The following is a 22,344-nucleotide window of genomic DNA, read 5'->3' on the forward strand; positions in this document are numbered from 1 at the left end:
GCTGTAAAAACAGACCCTGCTGCAGTAATTTGTAAATAATTTTATTTTTATTATCAACATAAAAACATCAGATAAAAGATATGAAAAAGTTGTGGCAACACTTGAAATATACACAAGAAGCACTTGATTTAAAAACACAAGGAAATGAATAGATATTTTACATTTTCGTCTTTGTGGAGGTGTTTGAGAACCCAGTGCCATTTGCTGAGGAGATGGAGAAAATCCCCATCCCAAAGGACCTGGCATCCCAGTATGAGAGACCCTCAAAGGAGGAAGTGGTTACCTTACATGTCTCTCACGTCAGCCAAGGGGCAGCTAAAGGCCAACGCAGAAACCAGCTGGATCAGGAAACTCCTGGCGTATCTGGAGTGCAACACAGGACGGGATGGATGCCTGAATGGAAAGAATTGGACACAATTAGTGTTGCAGATAAAACTCTGCTGTGTTTATATTTATGTATCTATCTATTGTATATTATTTACTAAGTTTTTTTTGTAGTTTTCATTTTTTACATTTGCTAAAAATAAACTTCTTTTGACAAAATAATTATTTGTCATTTCGTTATAAGTGGGTTTTTTGGTATAATGAAACCTTAGCATTCAGAATTGGGTTTACACAGTTGTATCTCATTATATGTCATAACAACTCACTCTTTTTCAGCTCTGTGCCCTTAAAGAGCCCATAGTCATATCTGTAAATGCTGTGGATATTCTGCAGGGTGTATGGCCTCAAACAGTCAGGCTCCAGGCCTGGATTGTGTTACATGTAGGATGAACTGGAACCTGGTCCATTACCCCAAAACTAATGGGAACTACCCGTTGGTTTGACAACCCATTGGTTCGACATCCCATTGTTCCGACCATATTAAACTCATTGTTCCGAAGTCCGTTCCGAAATCATCATGATGCCCTGTGGTTAAGGTCTGGTTAGGTTTAGGCACAAAAACCACTTGGTTAGGGTCAGGAAAAGATCATGGTGTGGGTTAAAATGAAAAAGAAAGTGGCAAACACATAAGCCGTGAGCCTGCTCCGCCTCAAGCCGGTCGCGGCGCACCATACGCCCGCCGCAAGCCGTTCAGCACCGCGGACAGTCGGACTAATGGGATGTCGAACCAATGGGCTGTCGAACCAATGACATGGACCCAAACTAATAGGTAAAAAAGAGACAAGACATACTGTTTTATAATTAAGCAGAGGAAGACTCAGGAGACAACATCACTGCATAGAAGAAATACTGATCCAGGAAGCAACATGTGTTTTACTATGAAACTTTGATTTCATATAAATGATGTAGAGAAACTGTGATACATTGGTAAATTGTACATATTGTAGATTACAAACACAAGGTGAAGATTATAAAATGCAGTTGCAGTTAAAATGCATTTTAGTAGATTGGTTACAGTAAACATGACAGCTAAGACATCTAAATGTACCAGGATGTTTTTATTCATTTGTTTTTGTATAATACAGAAATCTGTCATCTCAATCTGCTGTGGTAAAATTGATGAATTCACGGGTTAAAACTTTTGTGGTGTTAATGGGGAATGTGTTACTAGAGGTATTAATATTAACTTTGGTATTATTACCCAACACAAGCTGAGTGCTGCTGTTGGTGTTTCCCAGTCATGTAGTAGTTGATTATATTGTTAGAAACCTCTTGTACTCTGTAGCAGATGTTTTCAACTTCATTCAGTCAGAGGACAGACATACAGTTGTTACCATAACGTTAGATAAGTTACAGTTATCATGTGACAGCTGAAATAAAAGACAGCTTCAAATTAAAAACTTAACCCTGTGAAACGTCCTGCTCCAGTCGTTGCTAAAGAGGGCGAATGGCTGCCGTTGTAAGCTGAGCCAAAGCGATGCTGTTAGCAGCTCATGCAGCTTCCGGAGGTGAAATCAGTTAAAGGGCCAGTGTGTAATAATTGGCATGGTTTATTGTCAAATCTGAATCTGAATCTGAATATTCTACCCATTAATATGTTTATATAAGTGTATAATCGCTATAAAATAAAATTCGTTTGGTTTTCATAGCCTTATAATTATGCTTTTATATATATATACATATACATATGTATATATATATATATATATATATATATATATATATAGCAAGGGCCTTGCTTTAGAGAGGTCGCCATCTTGCGCCGCCATGTATGTAAGGCAGCCCTAGCGGACAATCCAGCCAGCCAGAGAACGCGTTTCGCGTGTATAAATAAACCAACGAAGACAGCGGAAGGAAGGAAGAAGGAGGAGGAAACAGCAGAGAGTGTTAGTAGTTCGTTGATGGAGAGTATTTGGAGTGCTCAAATAAACTGGCCTTTTTCCCGAACGCTACTCTGGTCTCCTGCTCGTGAGTGATTCATTACAATATTGTAACATGGCTTAGATTTCTAAATAAACATTCACCTCGTTGCTAGATAGACCTACTCCTGAAAAACTCGTGTCTGCGCAAGGCTTTTTGTCCCTACGAGGCCACCGTCATTTACCCGACAGGAGGGGTGAACGAGTGAGCCCTGCAATCTAGAATTTGACCACTGATGTCACTGTTTTCAACGGTTTTCAACCCATTTTACACAGTGGCCCTTTAATGTTCAAAAAACACATTATTTGTCTTATACTGCCCCTTAGCTGCAGCACCTCTGTCTGTGTTTGGGCTTATGTCCCACCTCCCCACCAGCCCAGTATTGGAAATGTCACGCCCCTTACCTTAAAACATGTCATTGTAAGCCACATTCTTAATTCTCTGCTTCCCTGTGCTAAACATATACACATAAAAAGAGTAAAAACATACACATAAAAGAAAACACTCAGCTGGCAACCGAACAAAATGGTTTGCCATACCCTTAATCCCTAAACAACACAATGAAGTAATACGTCCGTGAAACTCGAAGTCCCATCCCCGCTGGACGCTCCTCCTGAACCCCTTCTTTCTTTTAACATTAATTTTTCTCAGTTTTTTATTTTTTATTTTCTTCCTCCTCTCCCCCTTCCTATTTTAGCTCCATCCCTGTATATATGTTTTTAGTGGAGAACTATAGTAGTCCTTCCCCATGCCTTACTTTGACATAGCCTACTGATATAAGGTTCATAGTCCATCCAAAAACCCTGCGAGTTATAGCCAGCTATACCTGGCAAATAAATTCCAAACCTAGGATCCATTCTCATAAAATGTTAGAATCTTCCCTTCTTTTACATAGCAGCTCCCAACATTGAGTCCTGTATGCAATTTATGCAAATATTTCAGTCTTTCACAGCCCTCACTATCAAGTTATTCATAAAAAATAAAAATAAAAAAAATTAAAATAAAATAAAGTCAGATGCTGCAGGAAATCACTTATAATCCCCATAGTCCTGTAAATTAACTTAAGATATAACTCAGTTTGCCACCCGGCATCCTCCAGGTAGATAACTCACTCCTGCAGCTGTGTGACGGTTCTCATTGCTGTGTTCACCGCTGTTTCTCTGACCTCATCTTTATCCTCCAGCGCCGAAATCCGTGTTTTGGCTTCAGTCACCCGGTGTCCAAGTGTCTCCACTGTAGTTTGGACTGCATTCAGCCCGCTCATGTCTGACGCGATGGTTTGGAGCAAAGTTTTAATGCTAGCTAGCTCAGCTGCGGTGTCTATCTGTGGAGGCGCCATGTTGTCGTCTGTGTCTTCTGCGGCCGGTCGGCTAATTTGGCTTCTCAGACCGTACTGTGTGATGGATTTTGGACTCCCTGCATATTTCTTCCCCTCCTGTTCTAATATGTAGTTATTTTATCTATCTTAGATATCTCCAAAATCGTTATAGGAGGGTTAACTGGGTAAAGCCCCACGGAGTGTCGCACTACGCGAAGTCCCTGCATCTGTATTTTGGCCTGGTACCAGGCAGGGGCAGGGACAACTGATTGAATATGCATAATTTTCTAAAACTTTGCTTGTAATGATTAAATTACAGCTTAAAGAAGAGAAAAATGTAAACGCTCAGAATTTTCTGTAAAGATAATATCTGTTATGCGAGCAAACGTAATCTATTTCACTGTGAATTAAACAGGTTAATTTCTATGAGGGGCCGTACAAGACATAATTCATTCTCACCCTCTCACACACATACATTCTCCTTACACATACATATATTTTCACTTTCATATTTATATATTTGAACACACACATTGATACATTTTTCTCTCATATTTATATATTTTATGCACACATTCATACACTTTGCTCTCATGCACATGCAGTCATGTATACATTTAATACTATAAGTAATATATGTATGTAAAAGGAAAATGTATGTATGTTGAAAGAGAATATATGTATGTAAGAGAAGAATGTATGCATGTGTGAGTGAGAGTATAGTGGAAACGGAAGGCAATCCATTTATCGTCTACATACTCTGGTACAGTAGGTGACGGTATACGCCTAATGAGCAATGGTTGCAACGCGCCATTAAACCAAACGAAGAAGAAGAATTTATCACGCTGTGATTGGCTGAGAAGGATGTTATTGACGTGGGTCTGCTGTGGTGAAACTACAATGTTCTGAAGATGGACTACAAAATGCACACGATGAGAACGTATGGGGCGTACGTTCTCATCGTGTTGTTTCATGCAGGATATATAAACGTGGACAACACGGTGAAAGATATTGTTTAATTACTAAGGTCGGAATTGAATTAAAAAAAGGAATATAGGCCACAAACTGAAACGAAATTGTCACATTGAGAATGTTTGCTCACACTCACCCATCTGAATCCCAAGTAGTAAAATGTAAAATGCCTCATGGCTGTCCCTCCTTGAGGGACTGTTTGCGCTTTTATGCACGGGTCGGTGGTGAAGTGGTGCACATGACTCGTGCTAAGGACGGACGGACAGACAGCCACGTATCTAAAACAGGTAATACATCTGGCTACATCTTTTCCACATCAAATATCTGTGATCACCTTGACCCGCGTGCGTAAAAGCGCACACAATTCCGTGTCCTCTCACCATAGATGCTGTGATTTGGTGGCCCGGTACTCATTGTAGCCCACTCTTATAAGACCCAATAATAATAATAATAATAATAATAGGCCTAATAATAATAATAATAAGTTACTGTGGACCTATATGCCATGCCTTTTAACAAAATTACCAGAAGAGTTCGCTGAAAAACAGGTAATGTCAGTCTGAATTACTCAAGTGCGTCCCCGGTGAAAATCGCTGACATGTATGGGGAATACAGCTTCTACAGGCTCACCATAGCTTACTGTCAGACTCAGGGACCAGAATTCGGGATGGCGGACCGTCGGGATGGCGATATTTCGGTGTGGCGGCCTGTAACTGTTGGTTAAATGGCCCGTTCGGTTGGTTTTCGGATAACTGGCGCTTTACTGGTATAATGCAATAGCACCACCCAGCAGTGAAACCCGTGTACATAAAAAAAATGACCCACTCTAAATGTTTAGAGATTTTTGTACACGAACTCACCCCTACATTATACAGTATTTTTGCACTAAAAACATACTGGACAGGAACTGTAACCAAATAACGGCCTGGTGCAGGTCGGTGCAAAAAAAAAAAAAAAAAGCCTTGAGCAAATAGCCCCTGGTTCTTTTAAACGCCTGGGGTCAAAATCGATTTTGTGAAATAAACGCCTGGGCTACTATTTGGAAAAATACGGTATCTATGTGTTGTAAAAGCATTTTGCTCTGCTGCTGTAGACAGCCTGTCTAAATGATGTCTTGAAGCCTGTCTGATTGTATGTGGGTTTTTTTCTTCATGTCGGCATGATAAGCTTGTATTTTCGGTCTCTGGAGACATATTTTCTTTATTTTCTGTGAAGTTAAACACATGACTAATGATAATTAAACGAAAAGTTCATATTTTTGAAACTCCATCATCAGTAGCTCCGTGACGTCATGTCATATTGCCATACCTTAGCTTTTGCTGAAACGACGCCCCTGTATGTGCCCCTACTGCATAGATAGACAGATAAATAATAAATAATGATAATATTATAATAAAAGGGACGCTGCTGTGCCTCGTGCGTAAATGCGCACAGCGTCTCTTTTTATGGGGAAACGCACTTATTGTTTCTGCTGCGGGGTGGGGGGTGGGGTGGGGTGCTCACTGCAGGTATTTAATAACCTCAGGCAGATATCTTTTAACGTTACAGTCTTTTGTATTTTTTGTTATGATCCTTCCACTATAGCTCTGCAGGGAAACACTGTACAGGGGAATAAAAAGTGGGAAGCAGTAACTTCATTGATTATTTAAATCTCCAGAAAAGCCAAGTATATGCGCATTTACGCACGAGGCACAGCAACATTACTTCATTGATTATCTATCTATTTTTTTAGATTCAATTTTATTTATATAGTGCCAATCATCTCAGGGCACTTTACACATAGAGCAGGTCTAGATAATACTCTTGAATCTATCTATCTATCTATCTATCTATCTATCTATCTAGGCCACAAGCATAGCCGATGCCAATGTTTTGAGATGCAGTAGGGGCAGATAATATAGATATAACAATAAAGGCAAAAAACAAGTAGGTTTCTGGTTTTGGTTTAATTTCTATATCAATTAGCCATTTGAAGACGAAAATGGGAAAAGCACGTGGATCTCCGTTTTTTCTCATTCACACGGAAATCGGAAAATTAAAATGATGCATTGTTGTTTATCCTGTTATAAAACAAGTTAAACAAAGCTGTGGACGGAGGGTACACCAATAGTAGCGAAACGTTCATAGTTCGCATCTAAGTTTAACATAATGTTGAAAGTTGAAAAAATATATATGAACAAGTTATGGCATGAGATGTATAATGCTTCATAAACAGCGGTAACTTAGATGGTGATCTCCTTCCTTTCTCGGTCATGTTGATCTTTTTCTTTCCTAATCATTTGAGTTTGTGAATGGTGTGTAAATATTGTCACCACAATGACTTGTGGGATGGAATTATCTTCTTTCCTATCGCTTAGGAAGGTCCGATGTATCCTATGCTAAAGGAGATCTGAAAGGAAGCATTGAACCTCCTTTCCTTAGTGTTTAGAGAATTCGAACAGCTCTTATCATGGCGGCCACTAAACTACTTCCGGGTCATTTCACTCAGCTAGGAACCTTCCCAAGCAAAAAAGACTTTCCGACCGCAGCCTATGTGTATGTGTTGAAAAGTAAAGTGTATATATATGTGAGAGTGAAAATATATGTATGTAAAAGAAGAGTGAAAATATATGTATGTGAAAGAAGAATGTATGTGTGTCAGAGAGAAAATATATGTATGTGAAAGGAGAATGTATGTGTGTGAGAGAGAAAATATATATGTGTGAAAGGAGAATGTATGTGTGTGAGAGAGAAAATATATGTATGTGTAAGGAGAATGTATGTGTGTGAGAGGGTGAGAATGAATTATGGCTTGTACGGCCCCTCATACCTGTCTGTGCTGAGCTCATCCACCATTAATCTCTTTCTCCCTCGCTCGACCACACACTGGCTATAGTTATTCAGACAAAACTGATATGTGTTGTGAAGTTTATACAGCAACAAGTGGGCATGTATGTATTTTTATGGGTTTTTTATTGATGGCCATTGGTTAGAAGTCAGTGAACTTGCACTCAGTTGAAATGAATAGTGGTTCTACAGTCAATAGTGTTGCTTTTATATGGCACCTATGAGCATCTTTCATATGTGTAGCTTTATCCAATCATAAAACTAGATGTGTCTTGATGTGTGTTTTCCCTGTCTGCTAAAGCAGCAGAAGGCCTCATAATTTTACTCACCACTGCCAACAGTTTACCAGCATTTGACAGGTGGCAGGTGCTAATGTCAGACCCTGCCTGTTAGCCTACCTCCTAACAAAGAAGTTCAGCACTAACTAGAAATATGGAAAAGTAAAATGAACAATATTGTCCTCTGAGATGAAAGTGGAAGGAAGCCAAATATTATATTTGGTTAAATGTGTTTAATTACCTCCCATCACTCTCAGAGTGACATCACTTTTCACGCAGCACATCCAGAAAGGCTGCATTCCACAGCTTCACTCCTCCTCCTCTCCGGCTGATGTGTCTCTATTTGGGTCACAGCCGCCCACCAGCCTGAACTCACAACACTGAGAAAGGCCAAGGACCATTAATGAAACTGAGAGAAGCTTGAACAAACAGGTGAGTGTGTTAAAATTCCCTGCTGAGCTCTAATGACCATGTAATCTGGTTGGATTGATGCTAATTTATCTCTCGTAAAAAGTCAGTTAGTTCTTCAAGAGAAAAATAATGTTTTATTTGTGATTTATTTTCGTCTGTCTTTAAACTCTATTTAAAACTAGCATGAAACAGCACTTAGTTTTACCTTTGTCTTGATCTATCATCAGTAATATATTGTATGATGGCATTTTTTAAAAAACTTATCTGTCAGAATACTTTAATTAGTCTATAAACATTTTGTGATCAGCTCAAGACATACCAGATACAAAAACAAGAAGAGGTGCAGATAAAATCAAGAAACAAAACAAGTAAGAAAGAAACATTCCTCTCATAGTGAGTTTCAGTTAAGAAGTCACAGATAGAGGAAATCAAAGTTATGACAGTGATTTGGTCATGTTGATCTGCATTGTAGAATACAAGCAATACATTAAAAACACAATACTTAAAAAGAATCTAGTATTGAGAAAGTTATTCAGATAAAACTGAGTAGGTTGATGGTTTAGGAAAAATATACTTCTTAAGGCAACATGTGCCTTTTTTATCAGGCAAATAAGGAGCACTGTGACCAGTTTTAGTTCTTTAATGTTTCCAAACTTGTAAAATTCATGATTATTCATATAAAAAGTATATACTTTATTGGTAGTGATAGTTTCCAAGGTTTTCAGAGTTTGTAGTTTTTATTGATTATTTTTGAATGATGGTGAGACTGGCAAGGATTTTGAATAGTGAAGGTTAGTAAACAGAGAGTGGAGGTATGTGTGGGTGGAGTCTGGGCGCTCCAGGAATGTCAGGGTGTTCTGCCACATTCCTGCCCTCAGCAAACCTGTTCTCTCCTGCAAACACAAGGAAACCACACAGATGCAAACACCTGTTTACTTGTGCAAAATTTAAACTTGCCTGGTGTGTGTTACACTGGTCACTGAGGGGCCTTAGAATGTTTGATACAAATAAGTTCAGATTCCGAGCATATTACTTTCAGAACTTGTAATGGATCTCTGCTATATTTCTATGTAGAAAATATGTTGCTAAGTGAAATACCTTGGAAACTTTGGATATTCAAACACATCAACGACCCCTATCTCATTCTGATGACATGTTCAGCTAAAATGTGACAGTCATAATTGTTTGATTTTTAAATGGTGAAATCTATTCATCAGTTCGGTCATTAATTCATTAAGTAATTCACTTAACATAAGTATTCATTTTAAAAGATAGTCCAGCATTTTTGCTATGTTCTTCTTGTTCTTTTCACATCTGTTTCCTTGGTGCAATATTGTCTACAATGGACGTGTGTGTGTAACAATTATGGCTAATTCTGGACAATTTTGGCTGACATGGACTCACTGCGTCATCTTCAATATTTTTTAAGTGACAAAAATACTAGCAATGTCTGTAAATCACAGGGTAGCGCACAATAACGTAAGTCCTGATTTTATGGCAGCTGGTAGCCTAAAAACCTGCTGGTTTTACTTCAGAAAAATGTCCCATTTAACCTTAAGTTTTTGTCCCATTTTATCTGACTGCATTAAGTACTCATTCAAAACTCTCTCCCATTAAGGGTAAAGTGTATCTTGAAAGTATTTTGACTTTAAGTCATGCAGTTGATAAAATCAGCATACCACATGGCTTACCTTTCAAGTTCAGTGATTTTTTGTAATCTTTAGTGTGCCAGTCCTAGTTATTTTAGACCAATGAAAATAATTGTTTCATGTAAAGCGCATTTATAATAACAATGCAGTAACAAGCTTTAATATTGACTGTGAATATTTAAAGAGCCCAAGATCGGATTCCATCGCTTGAAGCTACAGCAAGGTGAGGTTAAACACAGTGAGATATATAAAATACACCTTGTATTATTAAATTATTATCTTCACTGCATGAAAAATAAATAAGTACATAAAATAATTTTAAATAAATCACAAAAAATTTTGATCGGACCAATTTTAAGTTGCTGAGGAGGAGACCGCTTTTGTCCAAGCAGTGGTTCAAAAGATTAAAGCCTGGAACAACCACAATAATTCTCAGACCAACACTCCCTTCCAATATTTTCTAATTATACCAGTGCCAGCAGAGGTCTGGAACCAGACTTTATTTCAAAACAGCATTGATTATTTTATTATTAGTCATTTATTTTATTTCCCCTATCCACAGTAGCTCTATGAGGCTGTAGTTCACAAGTTAAAAGAAGAAGAAGGTCTGGCTGTCTAGAGCACAAAGATTTTAATAAGAATTTGGCATCTCACAAAGAAATTTGGGATTTTGCATCTTTTGCGTGTTTAACAAAATCTGAGAGTGTAAAGTATCTTTAGAGTCTGTGGATTCCAGGTAAAACAAAATGAACCTGCAAAGCTTCATTATCATTTTCTTATTCAGAATTGAGAAAAAAAAGCAAGATGCAAGATGCTGGGAAGTCAACTAATGAGCTACTTACAACTCACATAGTTAAGTCTGTGCATGGTGAGAAACTTAATTATGTTAGGCTAAGTAATTTTAACAGTCAGTTTCAGCTAACTGAAACTGAAAAACAAATGTACTTGGTTAATTATTAGACTTTGGTTCACTGAAACTGCACAGTGAGTTTTATCAGTGTATCTACCGTGTGCTGTTTTTGTTTGAATAGTGCATGGATCTATCTTTCTCCAGTTAATGAAATCAGAAATCAGTAACTCTTGCCATCAGATAAATGTAATGGACTCTCTACTGCAAAAGCATAATTCTTTCCATAATCAGTTACCTCCCACCTTTGTCTTCAAGCATAAAAAAAGGAATGGCTTGAGACTGTTTAAAGTCAGAACTGGTCTCTCGAGATCATGTCCCTGGCTTCTTAGTGTCAATGGGAGGAGATGGAACACATGAATGAAATACATCTGCTCATGTGTCAGAAGGGTTCAAACAGTCTGTTGTTTGTCATACAGTTTCATACTGGATGTTCACGTTTTTGTTGTTTTTTTCTGCAAAACGTCTGTCTATGCGCCAAGGTTATTATAGTTAATTGTAAAACGAAAATAAAAAGCGAAGCTAGTTGTGAAAAAAAAAAAACCTAACCCTAACCCTTTTGCAATTGACATATAAATATTAGACTTTAGAAAAAACAAAACCAACTTTAATGATATTTTGTACTTATGAAGCTTACCAAAATAAAATCAAAATATACAGGAAATGTCTTCTAGTTGTTGTCTTTGTCAGTTTGGCCAAAATTGTCAAGACAGCAGGCATGAGAATATTGTGTCTGTACACTGACACCATGAGAGAGTGATATCTTTTACTTGTCTTCACTTTCAGGCTGGCTCAACTTTCATACAAGGAAGGTTAGAGTATTGCATGGGAACAGCAGGGGGACAAAGTCGCTGTGTTCTCATGACAGAAACATGTAAACTGTAATCTAAGATTCCATTTTATTTGCTACAGTCAATAATCTCAGACAACTGTAATATAACCCTCAACAAAACTTTTTCTTGTCTCTATCAACAATCATATCTCTTAGGAATAAAGGTGATTTTACTATTTGGTTAGAAAAATGTGTTTTCTGGGGGAATTTTATATATTTCTCTCTACAATGTTTACTGCCAGCATGTTTTATTTGGTTGTTCAGCCAGTAGCTGCAGAGGGTACACTTGCTCATGTACCCTCTTTTATCTTTTGATTGAGTATTAAGGTCACTGTGAGGGTCAAATAGTCAGAGATTTCAGGACAGTTAAATTGTTTTGAAAAAGTTGTAAAGTCATAGAAATAAATTCAAAATGTTACCCCAAAAAAATTAACATTTAAAGAGCAAAGTCACTGTTTCTCCCTCAAGCACACTACAGCCTCTCCTCCTGGGCTCAACTTCACCAAGGATAGCCTACCACTAAAAATACTATTTTCTGAAAGGTCTTGGGTGGTATCCATTCATCCAAATAGTTTTTTTTGGTCCAGGTTTTGTAGATTTGAAGGTGAGCAGAGTTTTAATGGTAGCACTCACAGCATTTAAATAATCCATTTAAAAGTGTAGGAATATTTTCAACTATAGAAACAGTCACTATGAAAACAAAGTGTGTAGGAATTTCCACCTCTGCTGGAGGAGGCAAACATCTCAGAGACGGATCATTTTGCATGACAAAGGCTCACACCTCTTCCGAACATACAGCAAGCAAACAAACTCAGGTGGATGGTGGGCGAAAACAACATACAGATTTACTATAAGAGACAACATTTAGGGAGCTTACTGAGCCAATAACTTGCTGTTGCTCTAAAATAGGTTGGAGGTGGAACAAGCGCCCAGAACTTTGCAAGCATTTCTTCAAACAAGACAACACAAAACTTGCTAACGCTGCCTTAGTTTAGTTTTTGACAAATTTGTCTACACATTTAGATTGGAAAACAAGACAGACAAAATTGGCTACAAAAAAACTACTCACATTACTACTTATTAGCTTAGGTAAGCACTAAGCTAATAAGTAGTAAGACATGAACACTAAGGTAAAAACCTACCAAGTCCTCTTTTAAAATTTGACCAAAATACAGCATTTAGCAACAAGGACAGAACAGGAACTCAAACCTACTCCTAAAGTTATTTAAAAAAAACAAAAAAAAAACAAACAAACAAAAAAAAAAAAACAGGTGGAAGTACAGCTTACTGATGTGTCCGTGTGTCTCCTTGCAGGCTGAGAGGTGAATGATGGAGCTGAAGGTGTGGGTGGAAGGTGTGGTCAGAGTGGTGTGTGGCCTATCACTGAACACTTCCTGTCAGGATGTCGTCATAGCTCTGGCACAAGCAATTGGTAAGTCTCTCAATTTCCATTCAACGTAGGGTCATTCATATGTCCTAATAAATAACCTTTTTAGTTATATATGCTTTGTTTTCCTGTAAATCTTTTATCACTGTTATTACTTGAACTGTTTTGGATACAGGCATATTTTGCTCTCACAATTTACAACACAAAATGAAGTATTAATGCTGCCCAGATGAGGAACACTGACAATTTGGACACTACATTGTTTTTACCATAACATATCTAAATGACCAAATGACTCAATAGACCCACAATGTTCAAATTGTAATACATTACATATTTCCAGTTACCTCCACTTGAAAGTAATTCGTTACTTTACAATATTACTCTCTGTGTAGAATAATTAGGTACTTATTACAATACTTTTGCATTACTTTGACCAAAGTGACCTCAGAGGAACTAATGTTGATTTTAAATGGATGAGGGTCATGTTGTTTCACAGCAGGTAATCAAAGCACAGAAACTCCAGTTTATTACAGTTCACTTCAAGTCCAGTGCTGCACAGGTCTGACGCATTCATGCATTCACATACAGTGGTTACCACTTTGTATTAAAGTCCCCTGCTTTTATTAATAATAGTGTGATGATATAGAACAATTCAATAGCCTAGACCTTTTAACATAAATTAATAGCCTTGGACACAGGGAGGGTCAGGCAGAGGATCAAAGTCTGATAATTATGAGATATGGGTAAACATTTGTGGATCTATGATATAAAACAAAATAAATACATGTTGAGAATAGCAAATCAAACAGAATGGTGTGTGAGTCAGTCACTCTGAAGAGTGCAAATAACACACCAGAACTGGAAGATCCACTTGCCGGTTCCCAGTGTGCTGCTGCAGTACCGGAGAGTTATGCATAAGAACGGGACAGTGTGCCAGCATTGCTTCGCCACTGTAGGGGATGTGAATGACAAAACATCAAACGTAATGCACTTTTGACGGTATCACTCAGATATGCCGATCATCGGGACGAGACACAAACAAACCGACAGCCAGCTCCTTATCTTAGCTGCTTTCAAGCAGCCTTTAGATGTGAAAGCAAAATGGGATAAGTTGTAGACATTGTAGGTATATGAATGGAATCACCCAGATGTACTGATCATGGGCTCCCCTCTTTAATGTAGTCTGTAATGACATGACAAGACAAAGCAACCTTGAGGGGGTGTTTTTTTCTGGTGGCCCACTGGGGGAAGTAGTGCTGTGTGGATCAGTGTGGATGAATAAAAAATGAAAACAATTAACAGTTTATTTTTGATGGTAATGCCTTACGTTACATTATTAGGATTAATTACAAATCCTGTTGGTAATGTGTTATATTACTTTGATTCTACTAAAATATAATATATTACTGGAACGCATTACTTTTGCAACATGTAACCTTGGTCTCACTTCATCAAAATCCAGCACTTGGTCTCCTGGCATCAGATACTGACGAAAAATGCCATCCTTTCATATCGGCATAATACGCGGCAGCTCACTGATATGTTCAACCGCACCAGGCGGTGTCAGGGTGAAACGCAGCAGGATAACGACGAAAGTTAAGGCGGCAAAAGTCTGAGTAGGGTGGATGGATCCAACAACCACCAACTTTCACCCGGTGTTCACTTCCCGTAAGATTGTAAAGCCATACCCTGGACTTTCTTCCTAAATCCAACCACGTGCACATGTTGCAAACCATGTGCGTTTGTTGTTAAAGGAAAAAAAAAACTTCAATTTGCACAGTTGTACCAACATAGTGCATTTATTTTGAAAGAGACTGTATGGAAACGGTACATTTCCTGTGAAAACAGTAGTGTATTTGAAAACAGACAATGTATGTAACAGGCTGTTGTCACGGCATCCCAGAACATTAACAACCAACGCACCAAGTGTACCTTGCACATTGTATCTTGACGTGGAAAGTCCCTGACCAAATGTCAATATGTGACGAGGTCGGAATGAGAATGTGTTGGTTACCCAAAGCACTGTAGACCAATTAAGATTTTTTGGCATTTTGCTAGTTACTTTGCAACACAACAGTACACAAACATAAAGTGTTCCTGCAGCAACTTTCAACATGATCCCACTGGCATTGCTATAAACTGTATTTTTGCTTTTTTTTCTACAGCAACATATGTGTGATTTTTAAATAAAATCTGATCTGTCACATTTATTTTGAGTTCTGATCAAACCTGCTCATTGTTAAACAATTCATTCCTCATCCAATACTCTCTTTAAAACAAAAGTACACTAACTTAGATAAGCAAGACAACTTCAAAATGAGGCCCCTGAACGCTGCATTCAGCTGTTTAATGACACAGTTTAAACACTGCTAAATATTAATCCTTTCATGTATCTGTTTTTTTCACAGGTCAGACAGGTCGTTATATTCTTATCTTTAAGTTCAGAGGAACGGAGAGGCATCTAGTTGCTGATGACTGTCCTCTTCAGCTTCTGGCTCAGCTGGGACAGCTGGCTGCAGAGGTCCAGTTCATTCTGCGGAGGACCGGTCCCAGCCTCAGTGACGGTCAAGACACACCCAAAATAGGTAGACGTTTTCCCCCTCCACCAGAACCAGAGCCCGTTAAACGCAGTGAGCCACACAAGGCTCTCACATTTAGTCTGGGTCCCTCAACACATCCTAAGAGGACTAAACCAAACAGTGCCTGGTCTCCGTCCCCCCAAGCCTCCCCAGAACTCAGAGCCTCCCCTGTCTCTTTCCTGGACCCCATCAACCCTGTAAAGACAATTCCCTCTTCCTCCTCCAAAGAGGAGGTGTTTAGGCAGATTCTGCAGCAACAGAGGAGGCTACAAGATCTGGAGATTCAGCTTCAAGCTCTGGAGAGAGAGACAGAGGTGTGGGAGCTGGAAAGGTCATCTGCTACAGTGCCTAGTCTGACTCTGGTACCCAAAGAGGAACTGGAGGAACTGGAACAGCGACTGAGGCAGAATGAGGCAGATCTGATGCACAGAGAGCAGTGGGAAGAACAGTTACAGGCAGAGATGGACAGAGAACAAGGTACGTGTTCAAATCTGTTTACATTTCCTACATTTCCTCTGACATTCCTAAAACTTGAAATGGTAACCCTATTATCAACAGATATGCACAAACGTCTACACCAGATACACTCATCAATGGAGGATCACAGGTATCAGATCAAGGAGCTCCAGGCTCGTTCTGCACATCTAGAACAGGACGTACAGCTCATAGCCCACAGACAAAACTCTCAGACAGGCAATCTGAAGCCAGAGAAAACCCTGAGGCCTCTGAAGGAGGAGCTCCTCTACCGCCTGCAGCAGGGAGAAGAACTGGAAGCAACACTGACAGAAACACAGAGAGAACTACAAATAGCAGAGGAAAGGATTCAGGTATAACTCCATGATCATCTAAGAACTTTTCTAAGGGCTCACACACCAGAATTTAAAACAGCCATTCCAGACTAAAGTTTATCTGTTTCAATACAAATGCCACAGATGGTGGATTCACCTCATGGAGGCGAAGTGAGTGTGCACACTGCTGTCATGTAGAGTTCGACTTTGGTAAAATATGACATCCAAATTTGTTCCATATAATAGCAAACAGTCTAGATGGTGCTGACATTTGAGGGGACAAGAGAACACTGCAGCTCTCATATTATTGAGCTTTATCACATGACCACCTCCCACATTTTTATTAGCATTGTCTAACGCATATTAGTTATATACAGGGTTCCCACACATTCCCATGGCTAAAATTTCAAAACTCCCCATGACTTTTCAAGGACCCATAAAAAAACTTGTGACACCATTCACAACACATAAACATGTGTATTCACTTCAAATACTTCAAACTACAGGCACAGTCTTACAAATGCTTACTGTAAATCAGTCTGGCACTAAATTTTAAGCATGAGGGGAAAAAAAACTAAACTGATGATACTATCACTGTATTCTTAATGCATTTGATTCTAAACTCATTTCTGGATGCAAGTGTGAAAAACAATGCAGCAGCATAAAAATGTAGGCATAAGCCTTGGAAGTGGACATGGCAGGTTATCTGCAGAATATTACCATGACAATTAATTTCATTACGCACAAAGAAATTCCACGACTTTCCCAAACATTCCAGTGATTTTTACTATCTCCATGACTTCACCAGGCCTGGAAAATGAGTTTGTGAAATTCCACATGTCTATATTTTTCCAGGTTTTCCATGACTGTGGGAACCCTGTATATAATAATGTAATTTCTAAATTGTTAAATTATTGTTTACTCTGAAATGAACTAACTATCAATGTCAATTAAAGTCACATTGTATCTCTGTGTGACTTTCACTTTCCATGTCACCTTTAAGTACAAGTCTGGCAATATTCTATGTTAATGTTATTATCAACAAATCCAATAAAAAGACCAAACCAACAATATCTTACTCTGTTTCTTCATACTGTCTGACCTTTCCAGCCTGCCTATGAAGCTGAGCTCCAAGCCCTTTGGTCCCTACTGAAGATGTAAATCTTTAAAAAAATAGGTCACAAATATGCTCAGTGATTTCCTAAAATATCTGCTCAGTGTAATTGTTATCAAACAAACAGGAGGAAAAAGTGAATTTGTTGGGGTCAGTTTTCAGAAGCAGATTATTCCACATTTGGTGCTCTGAGTGTTTGTGGCAGCAAGATGGTGAATGTGGGATTGAGTCAAAATAAACTACAGTGTGTGTGTTCATAGTAATGAAATAACTGTGTCACCTAGTAACAATTTGTGGCTCACTGATCTTTTTTAACAGTTTTTTTTACAACTGTGAAGCTCTGTGGCACAGAGGGAGAAGACATATAAGGTTTTGATACATTCTTATTAGGATAAATTTATTGTTGGCTTTGGATCTTTCATTTGATTTGTTGACCATAAAAAATAAGGAATATTGCTGACTCTTGGTTTCCAATACTGAGGACATGACTAGAGTATGGGAGGGTTAATATGTTTGCATTTCTTTCGACTCTAAGTTATTGCTGTTTGTAATATAATGTGCCCTTCATCCTCCAGAGAAGGTGGGAGATGATTGAGGAGCTGAATAAGGAGCTGAGACAGTGCAAGCTCCAGCAGTTTATCCAGCAGACCGGCAGTTCACATGCAGACCAGACAAACTCTCTGCCTGTCCCTACGGTTTACCTAAGCAACGCTGGTATCATGGAGGTATAATGTACATCATCAGATTATTTAAAGTGATTATTACCAGCTGTAGAAGAAGTTTACTTTAGTAAAAGTAGTACATTTATGGTAATACTCTGTTTATGGTAATACTCTGTGTACACATGTACACAGTTATCAAAAGAAAAAGTACTGAAAAGTACTAAAAGAGAGTCCAGTTTAGTTTCACTGTAAGGTAAAAAAAAAAACTTGAACATCCAGTTTTGGGGATTTTCATCCTTTCAGATTAGATGAAGAAAGAAAGAAAGAAAGAAAGAAAGAAAGAAAGAAAGAAAGAAAGAATGAATAAATAAATGAATACTCAGCAGAAACAGCAATGAATAATTAAAACTAACATGGATGTCTGACACTGATATTTTCTTCTGCAGCAGGACATCATAAAGTGAAAGAAGAAGAAGAAGAGGAAGAAGTAAAAGATATTCTCCGAAACCTCTACGGCTGTCCAAACTGTGTGTGTGTGTGTGTGAGAGAGAGAGAGAGAGAGAAAGAGAGAGAGAGAGGGAGAGAGAGAGAGAGAGAGAGAGAGAGAGAGAGAGAGAGAGAGAGAGAGAAGCCAATCACTGCCAGTTTCTTTGTGAAAATTAAAAACAAAATAAAATTAATGTCAGTGCCACTGGTAAAAATGAAGGTTGTTTTTTTCCGTATTAATATTTCACATTTGAACTTGTTACATTAAGTCTGTATTGTCACGCATTGCTCTCTGTTTTTGCTTCAGTGAATGTTGACCATAGACTGTAAAAAATAATGAACATAGCTGTGACCTTACCAATTGGTTTGTGGACTGTGGAGGCCTCGAGTTTAGCATTCTGGCTGTCACCATCTTGGGTTTTTGAAGTCAGAAGTGACCATATATTTGCGCAAGAAGGTTGAGCTGTGGAGGAGCAAGGGGTGGATCTAACTCACAGACTGTGGTGACGATTTGCCGACAGCCTGTCACTCAGGCGACCCTGCCCTTAAATATGCATAATTGTATCTCAATAAAATGTAACCAGTTGGGATCTCTGCTGTGTATTTTTGTAGTTGGCCATTTTAACATGAGGGTCTGTGGGGACTGACTAACTTCTGCACCCTCAAGTGACCATTCAAGGAACTGGGGTCTGTTTCACAAAGCAGGTTTAGTGAAAACTCAGAGTCTGTTAACCCTGAAATGAGGGAAACTCAGAGTTTCCTATCTCAGAGTAGATCAACTCAGAGTTCAGAATTAGACTCAGAGTTTGTTGAACCTGCTTTGTGAAACGGACCCCTGCAGTTTTGGGCACTAACACAAGCTTGAAGGTTAAATGGTATTTAGAGGGATTTAGTGCTGTCTAGCAGTAAATTGCAGATTGCAACCAACTAAAACTTCTCCCGGCTAGAATTCCTTCAGTGTTCATTGTTCAGGAGGTGTTTATAGGGAGCCAAATTATCCATGGATGTCTCTTCCTTTTCAAAACAAACAGACCAGTGATTGAAACTGGTAAAAACATTGAATGAAACAGTTTTTATGTTACAGATTTAGTACATCTGTTCAGCATCTTGGAGAGGGGAAGCTCACCCACAACATGCTCTTGTGTGCGCACCCCTTTTCTCTCAAGTAAATGTGTGCTCACCTTTTTTTGATCTAGACATTAAGGAGTTTGGCACGTTGCTGCAAGCGGCTAGTTCACACATGATAATTTTGCTTACCTTTGTTTCTCCAACAATGTAAGATCCAGACATTCAGGAAGTTTTCTTTTTTTTTTCATTTTTTATTAGTAGTTTTTTCACATTATGGGCATCAACACAAGCTTTTTTTATTGTTATTATTTCCTCTAAACAAACTACTTCAATTCATCTTGGAGCAAATTCATATTGTACCAAGTTACAGCTAATCCGGTATGGAGTTCAAATTTGAGCTTATTATGTCCTATAGTCCCTCTAACCCTAGATCTAGGTGCCATAAAGTTGCGGAAGCTTGTTCCATCCCTATTTACTCTAAAATTCTTCTAACCAACTGTTTAAGCTAAAACAGTTTGGAGTTTTACTCTTCCAATTCAAAACAATCTTCCGTTTAGCAGCAAGACAACCCATTGTTACACATCTCATTCTCATCACAGATAACCGTTCTATTTTGTCTCCTAGTATACAGAATAAGACATTTAGGAACAACAACCTGAAAGATCTCTATGAGGGCATCTGTTAAACATTCTTTAAACTGAGTGAATGTCAGTTTAAAGAATGTTTGCCCACAAACGGTGTGTCAGGGTACCTCATTGACTGCAGACATGCCAACGTTTGACTGAAATCTCATCCATTTTACTCGGGTACTATACACCCTGTGTAAAATTTTCATCTGAATGATTCTATATTGGACATATTTTGATATTGCTGATGTATTCCAAATTGTTTGCCACTTGGCTGTAGAAACAGGGCCCTGTATGTCTTTCTCTCAGCAAATCTGTGTAGGTGAGTTACTCAGAGCTGTGCCGAGGCTCACTAGTTTACAAATACTGGAGACCAGTCCTTATTTAGCATCAGTGTCCAGTAGCATGTTGTCTATAATAATAATAATAATACCTTTTATTTCTGGGCGCCTTTCATGACACTCAAGGTCGCCTTACAGAGTAAAATACAAAGTAAAATACAATAAAATACAAAGTAGCCTAAAAGATAATTCAACATTTAACAACAAACAAACAAACAAATAAATATCAGTTTAAAAAGCAAACAAAACAAACATAAACAAAACATCTGTTCAGGCTTACCCACTCAAAGAGAGTAGGAAAGCCTGAACAGGTGAGTTTTCAGCCTGGATTTAAAGTGTGGGAGTGAATCAATATTTCGGAGGTCAGGGGGGAGTGAATTCCAGAGTTGGGGAGCAGAGCGGCTGAATGCTCTGCCCCCCATGGTAGTGAGGCGAACAGAGGAGACATTAGCTATGTTTCCATCCAAAAGTGATTTGAAACACTGGGAAATGTGCATTGAAAGAAATACGAATCCTGTGTGTTTCCATTACATGTACGGACTTTGGTGAAAACTACGAACTTGCGCGAGTTTTCCGCAGAACCGGAAACAAAACAAGTCTCGCATTCTTCTTCTTCTACGTTTTCTGGTGGTTGGCAACACGTTTGTAAATGCATTACCGCCTTCCCGACCCGGAGTGTGGATATCACCATGGAGAGAGGTGTGCTACATCAGACTTAATTCGAACATAACTGTTTCCATCCCCCGCTGTGCGAATCAACATTTTTTCGAATCAACCAAAACCCGGCTAATGCGAGCATATTTTAGTTTGTGCGAATCAGGGGATTTTAATTCGAATTTTGGCGTTTCCATCATAATTTTACGATGCGATACTTCTAGATGCGCATCTAAACAGGCTGATGGAAACATGGCTAGTGAGGTGAATAGAAGAAGAGGATCGAGGGTGCGAGCAGGTATGGTGATAGGAAGGAGGGCAGAGAGGTACGGCGGGGCGAGGTTGTGGATGGCCTTGTAGTTTAGAAGTATAATCTTATAGTGGATGCGGTAGGTGATGGGGAGCCAATGGAGCTGCTGTAAGATGGGTGTGATATGACAGGTGGATGGGGTCCTAGTGATAATACGGGCAGCGGAATTCTGAACCATCTGCAGATTATGGAGGATATATCCCTCTGTGTCACCACTGACTTTCATTTATGGATTTTAGATTTTACTATGGGATATATTTGTTGGTAAGGCAGGAACGAGGTTGTAGTTTTTCTTTAAATGATTATATGAAAATATTTTATTTCTTATTGTGACGTGAGGTGCAGAAAGGGAACCCAGGAGCGGAAACGGAGCCGGTTATAACAATGATTTATTTAACAAAGGGGCGGGTGAATCCACAAAAAATCAAAATTGCAAGAGTCCTTCAAAAAACACAAAAGACGTCCAGAGAGTGCTGGGCTGTGAGGGCACGGGAGGCACTGGAAAAGACGGAGGAGAGACACGGTTACAAAAACTCATCAAAATGCACGAGAGAAAGTTCACAATGTTACCAAACGGAAGCCAAGCTGATACCACGGAGGTTCTCTGTATACTCTGGCGTCGAGGAGTGTCTCAGCAGGCTTAAAGTAGGCGGCTTGATTGGCAAAGCAGAAACAGGTGAGTCCAATCACTCCTCGACGTAGAAGGGTGCCTCCGGAGGAACAAAAGTAAAGTTACCCAAACAACACACACACACAACCGGAACATACTATCAAAATAAAAGCAGCAAATACAAACCACAACACTTATTTTTCTTTCTGATTAAATAGC

The 22,344-nt window shown here is 38.9% G+C and overlaps 1 protein-coding gene across 3 annotated transcripts; it reads left to right on the top strand.

The window, feature by feature from the left end:
- The first annotated feature begins 8,026 nt into the window (after nucleotides 1–8,026).
- LOC117267281 (ras association domain-containing protein 7-like) lies at nucleotides 8,027–19,106 on the top strand. 3 transcript variants are annotated; one of them, XM_078162052.1, is made up of 6 exons: nucleotides 8,027–8,130; nucleotides 12,812–12,929; nucleotides 15,296–15,943; nucleotides 16,025–16,293; nucleotides 17,944–18,100; nucleotides 18,477–19,106. In XM_078162052.1, the coding sequence occupies exons 2-5, from the start codon at nucleotides 12,824–12,826 to the stop codon at nucleotides 18,097–18,099; spliced, it is 1,179 nt and encodes a 392-aa protein (XP_078018178.1). In that variant the 5' UTR covers nucleotides 8,027–8,130; nucleotides 12,812–12,823; the 3' UTR covers nucleotide 18,100; nucleotides 18,477–19,106. The 3 variants fall into 3 exon arrangements, with proteins under 3 accessions (XP_078018178.1, XP_078018171.1, XP_078018175.1); XM_078162045.1 differs by having other exon boundaries at nucleotides 17,944–18,093; XM_078162049.1 differs by having other exon boundaries at nucleotides 17,944–18,093; nucleotides 18,480–19,106.
- Nucleotides 19,107–22,344: the final 3,238 nt, after the last annotated feature.

The sequence above is a fragment of the Epinephelus lanceolatus genome, chromosome 2, assembly GCF_041903045.1.
Source record: "Epinephelus lanceolatus isolate andai-2023 chromosome 2, ASM4190304v1, whole genome shotgun sequence".
Lineage (NCBI taxonomy): Eukaryota > Metazoa > Chordata > Actinopteri > Perciformes > Serranidae > Epinephelus > Epinephelus lanceolatus.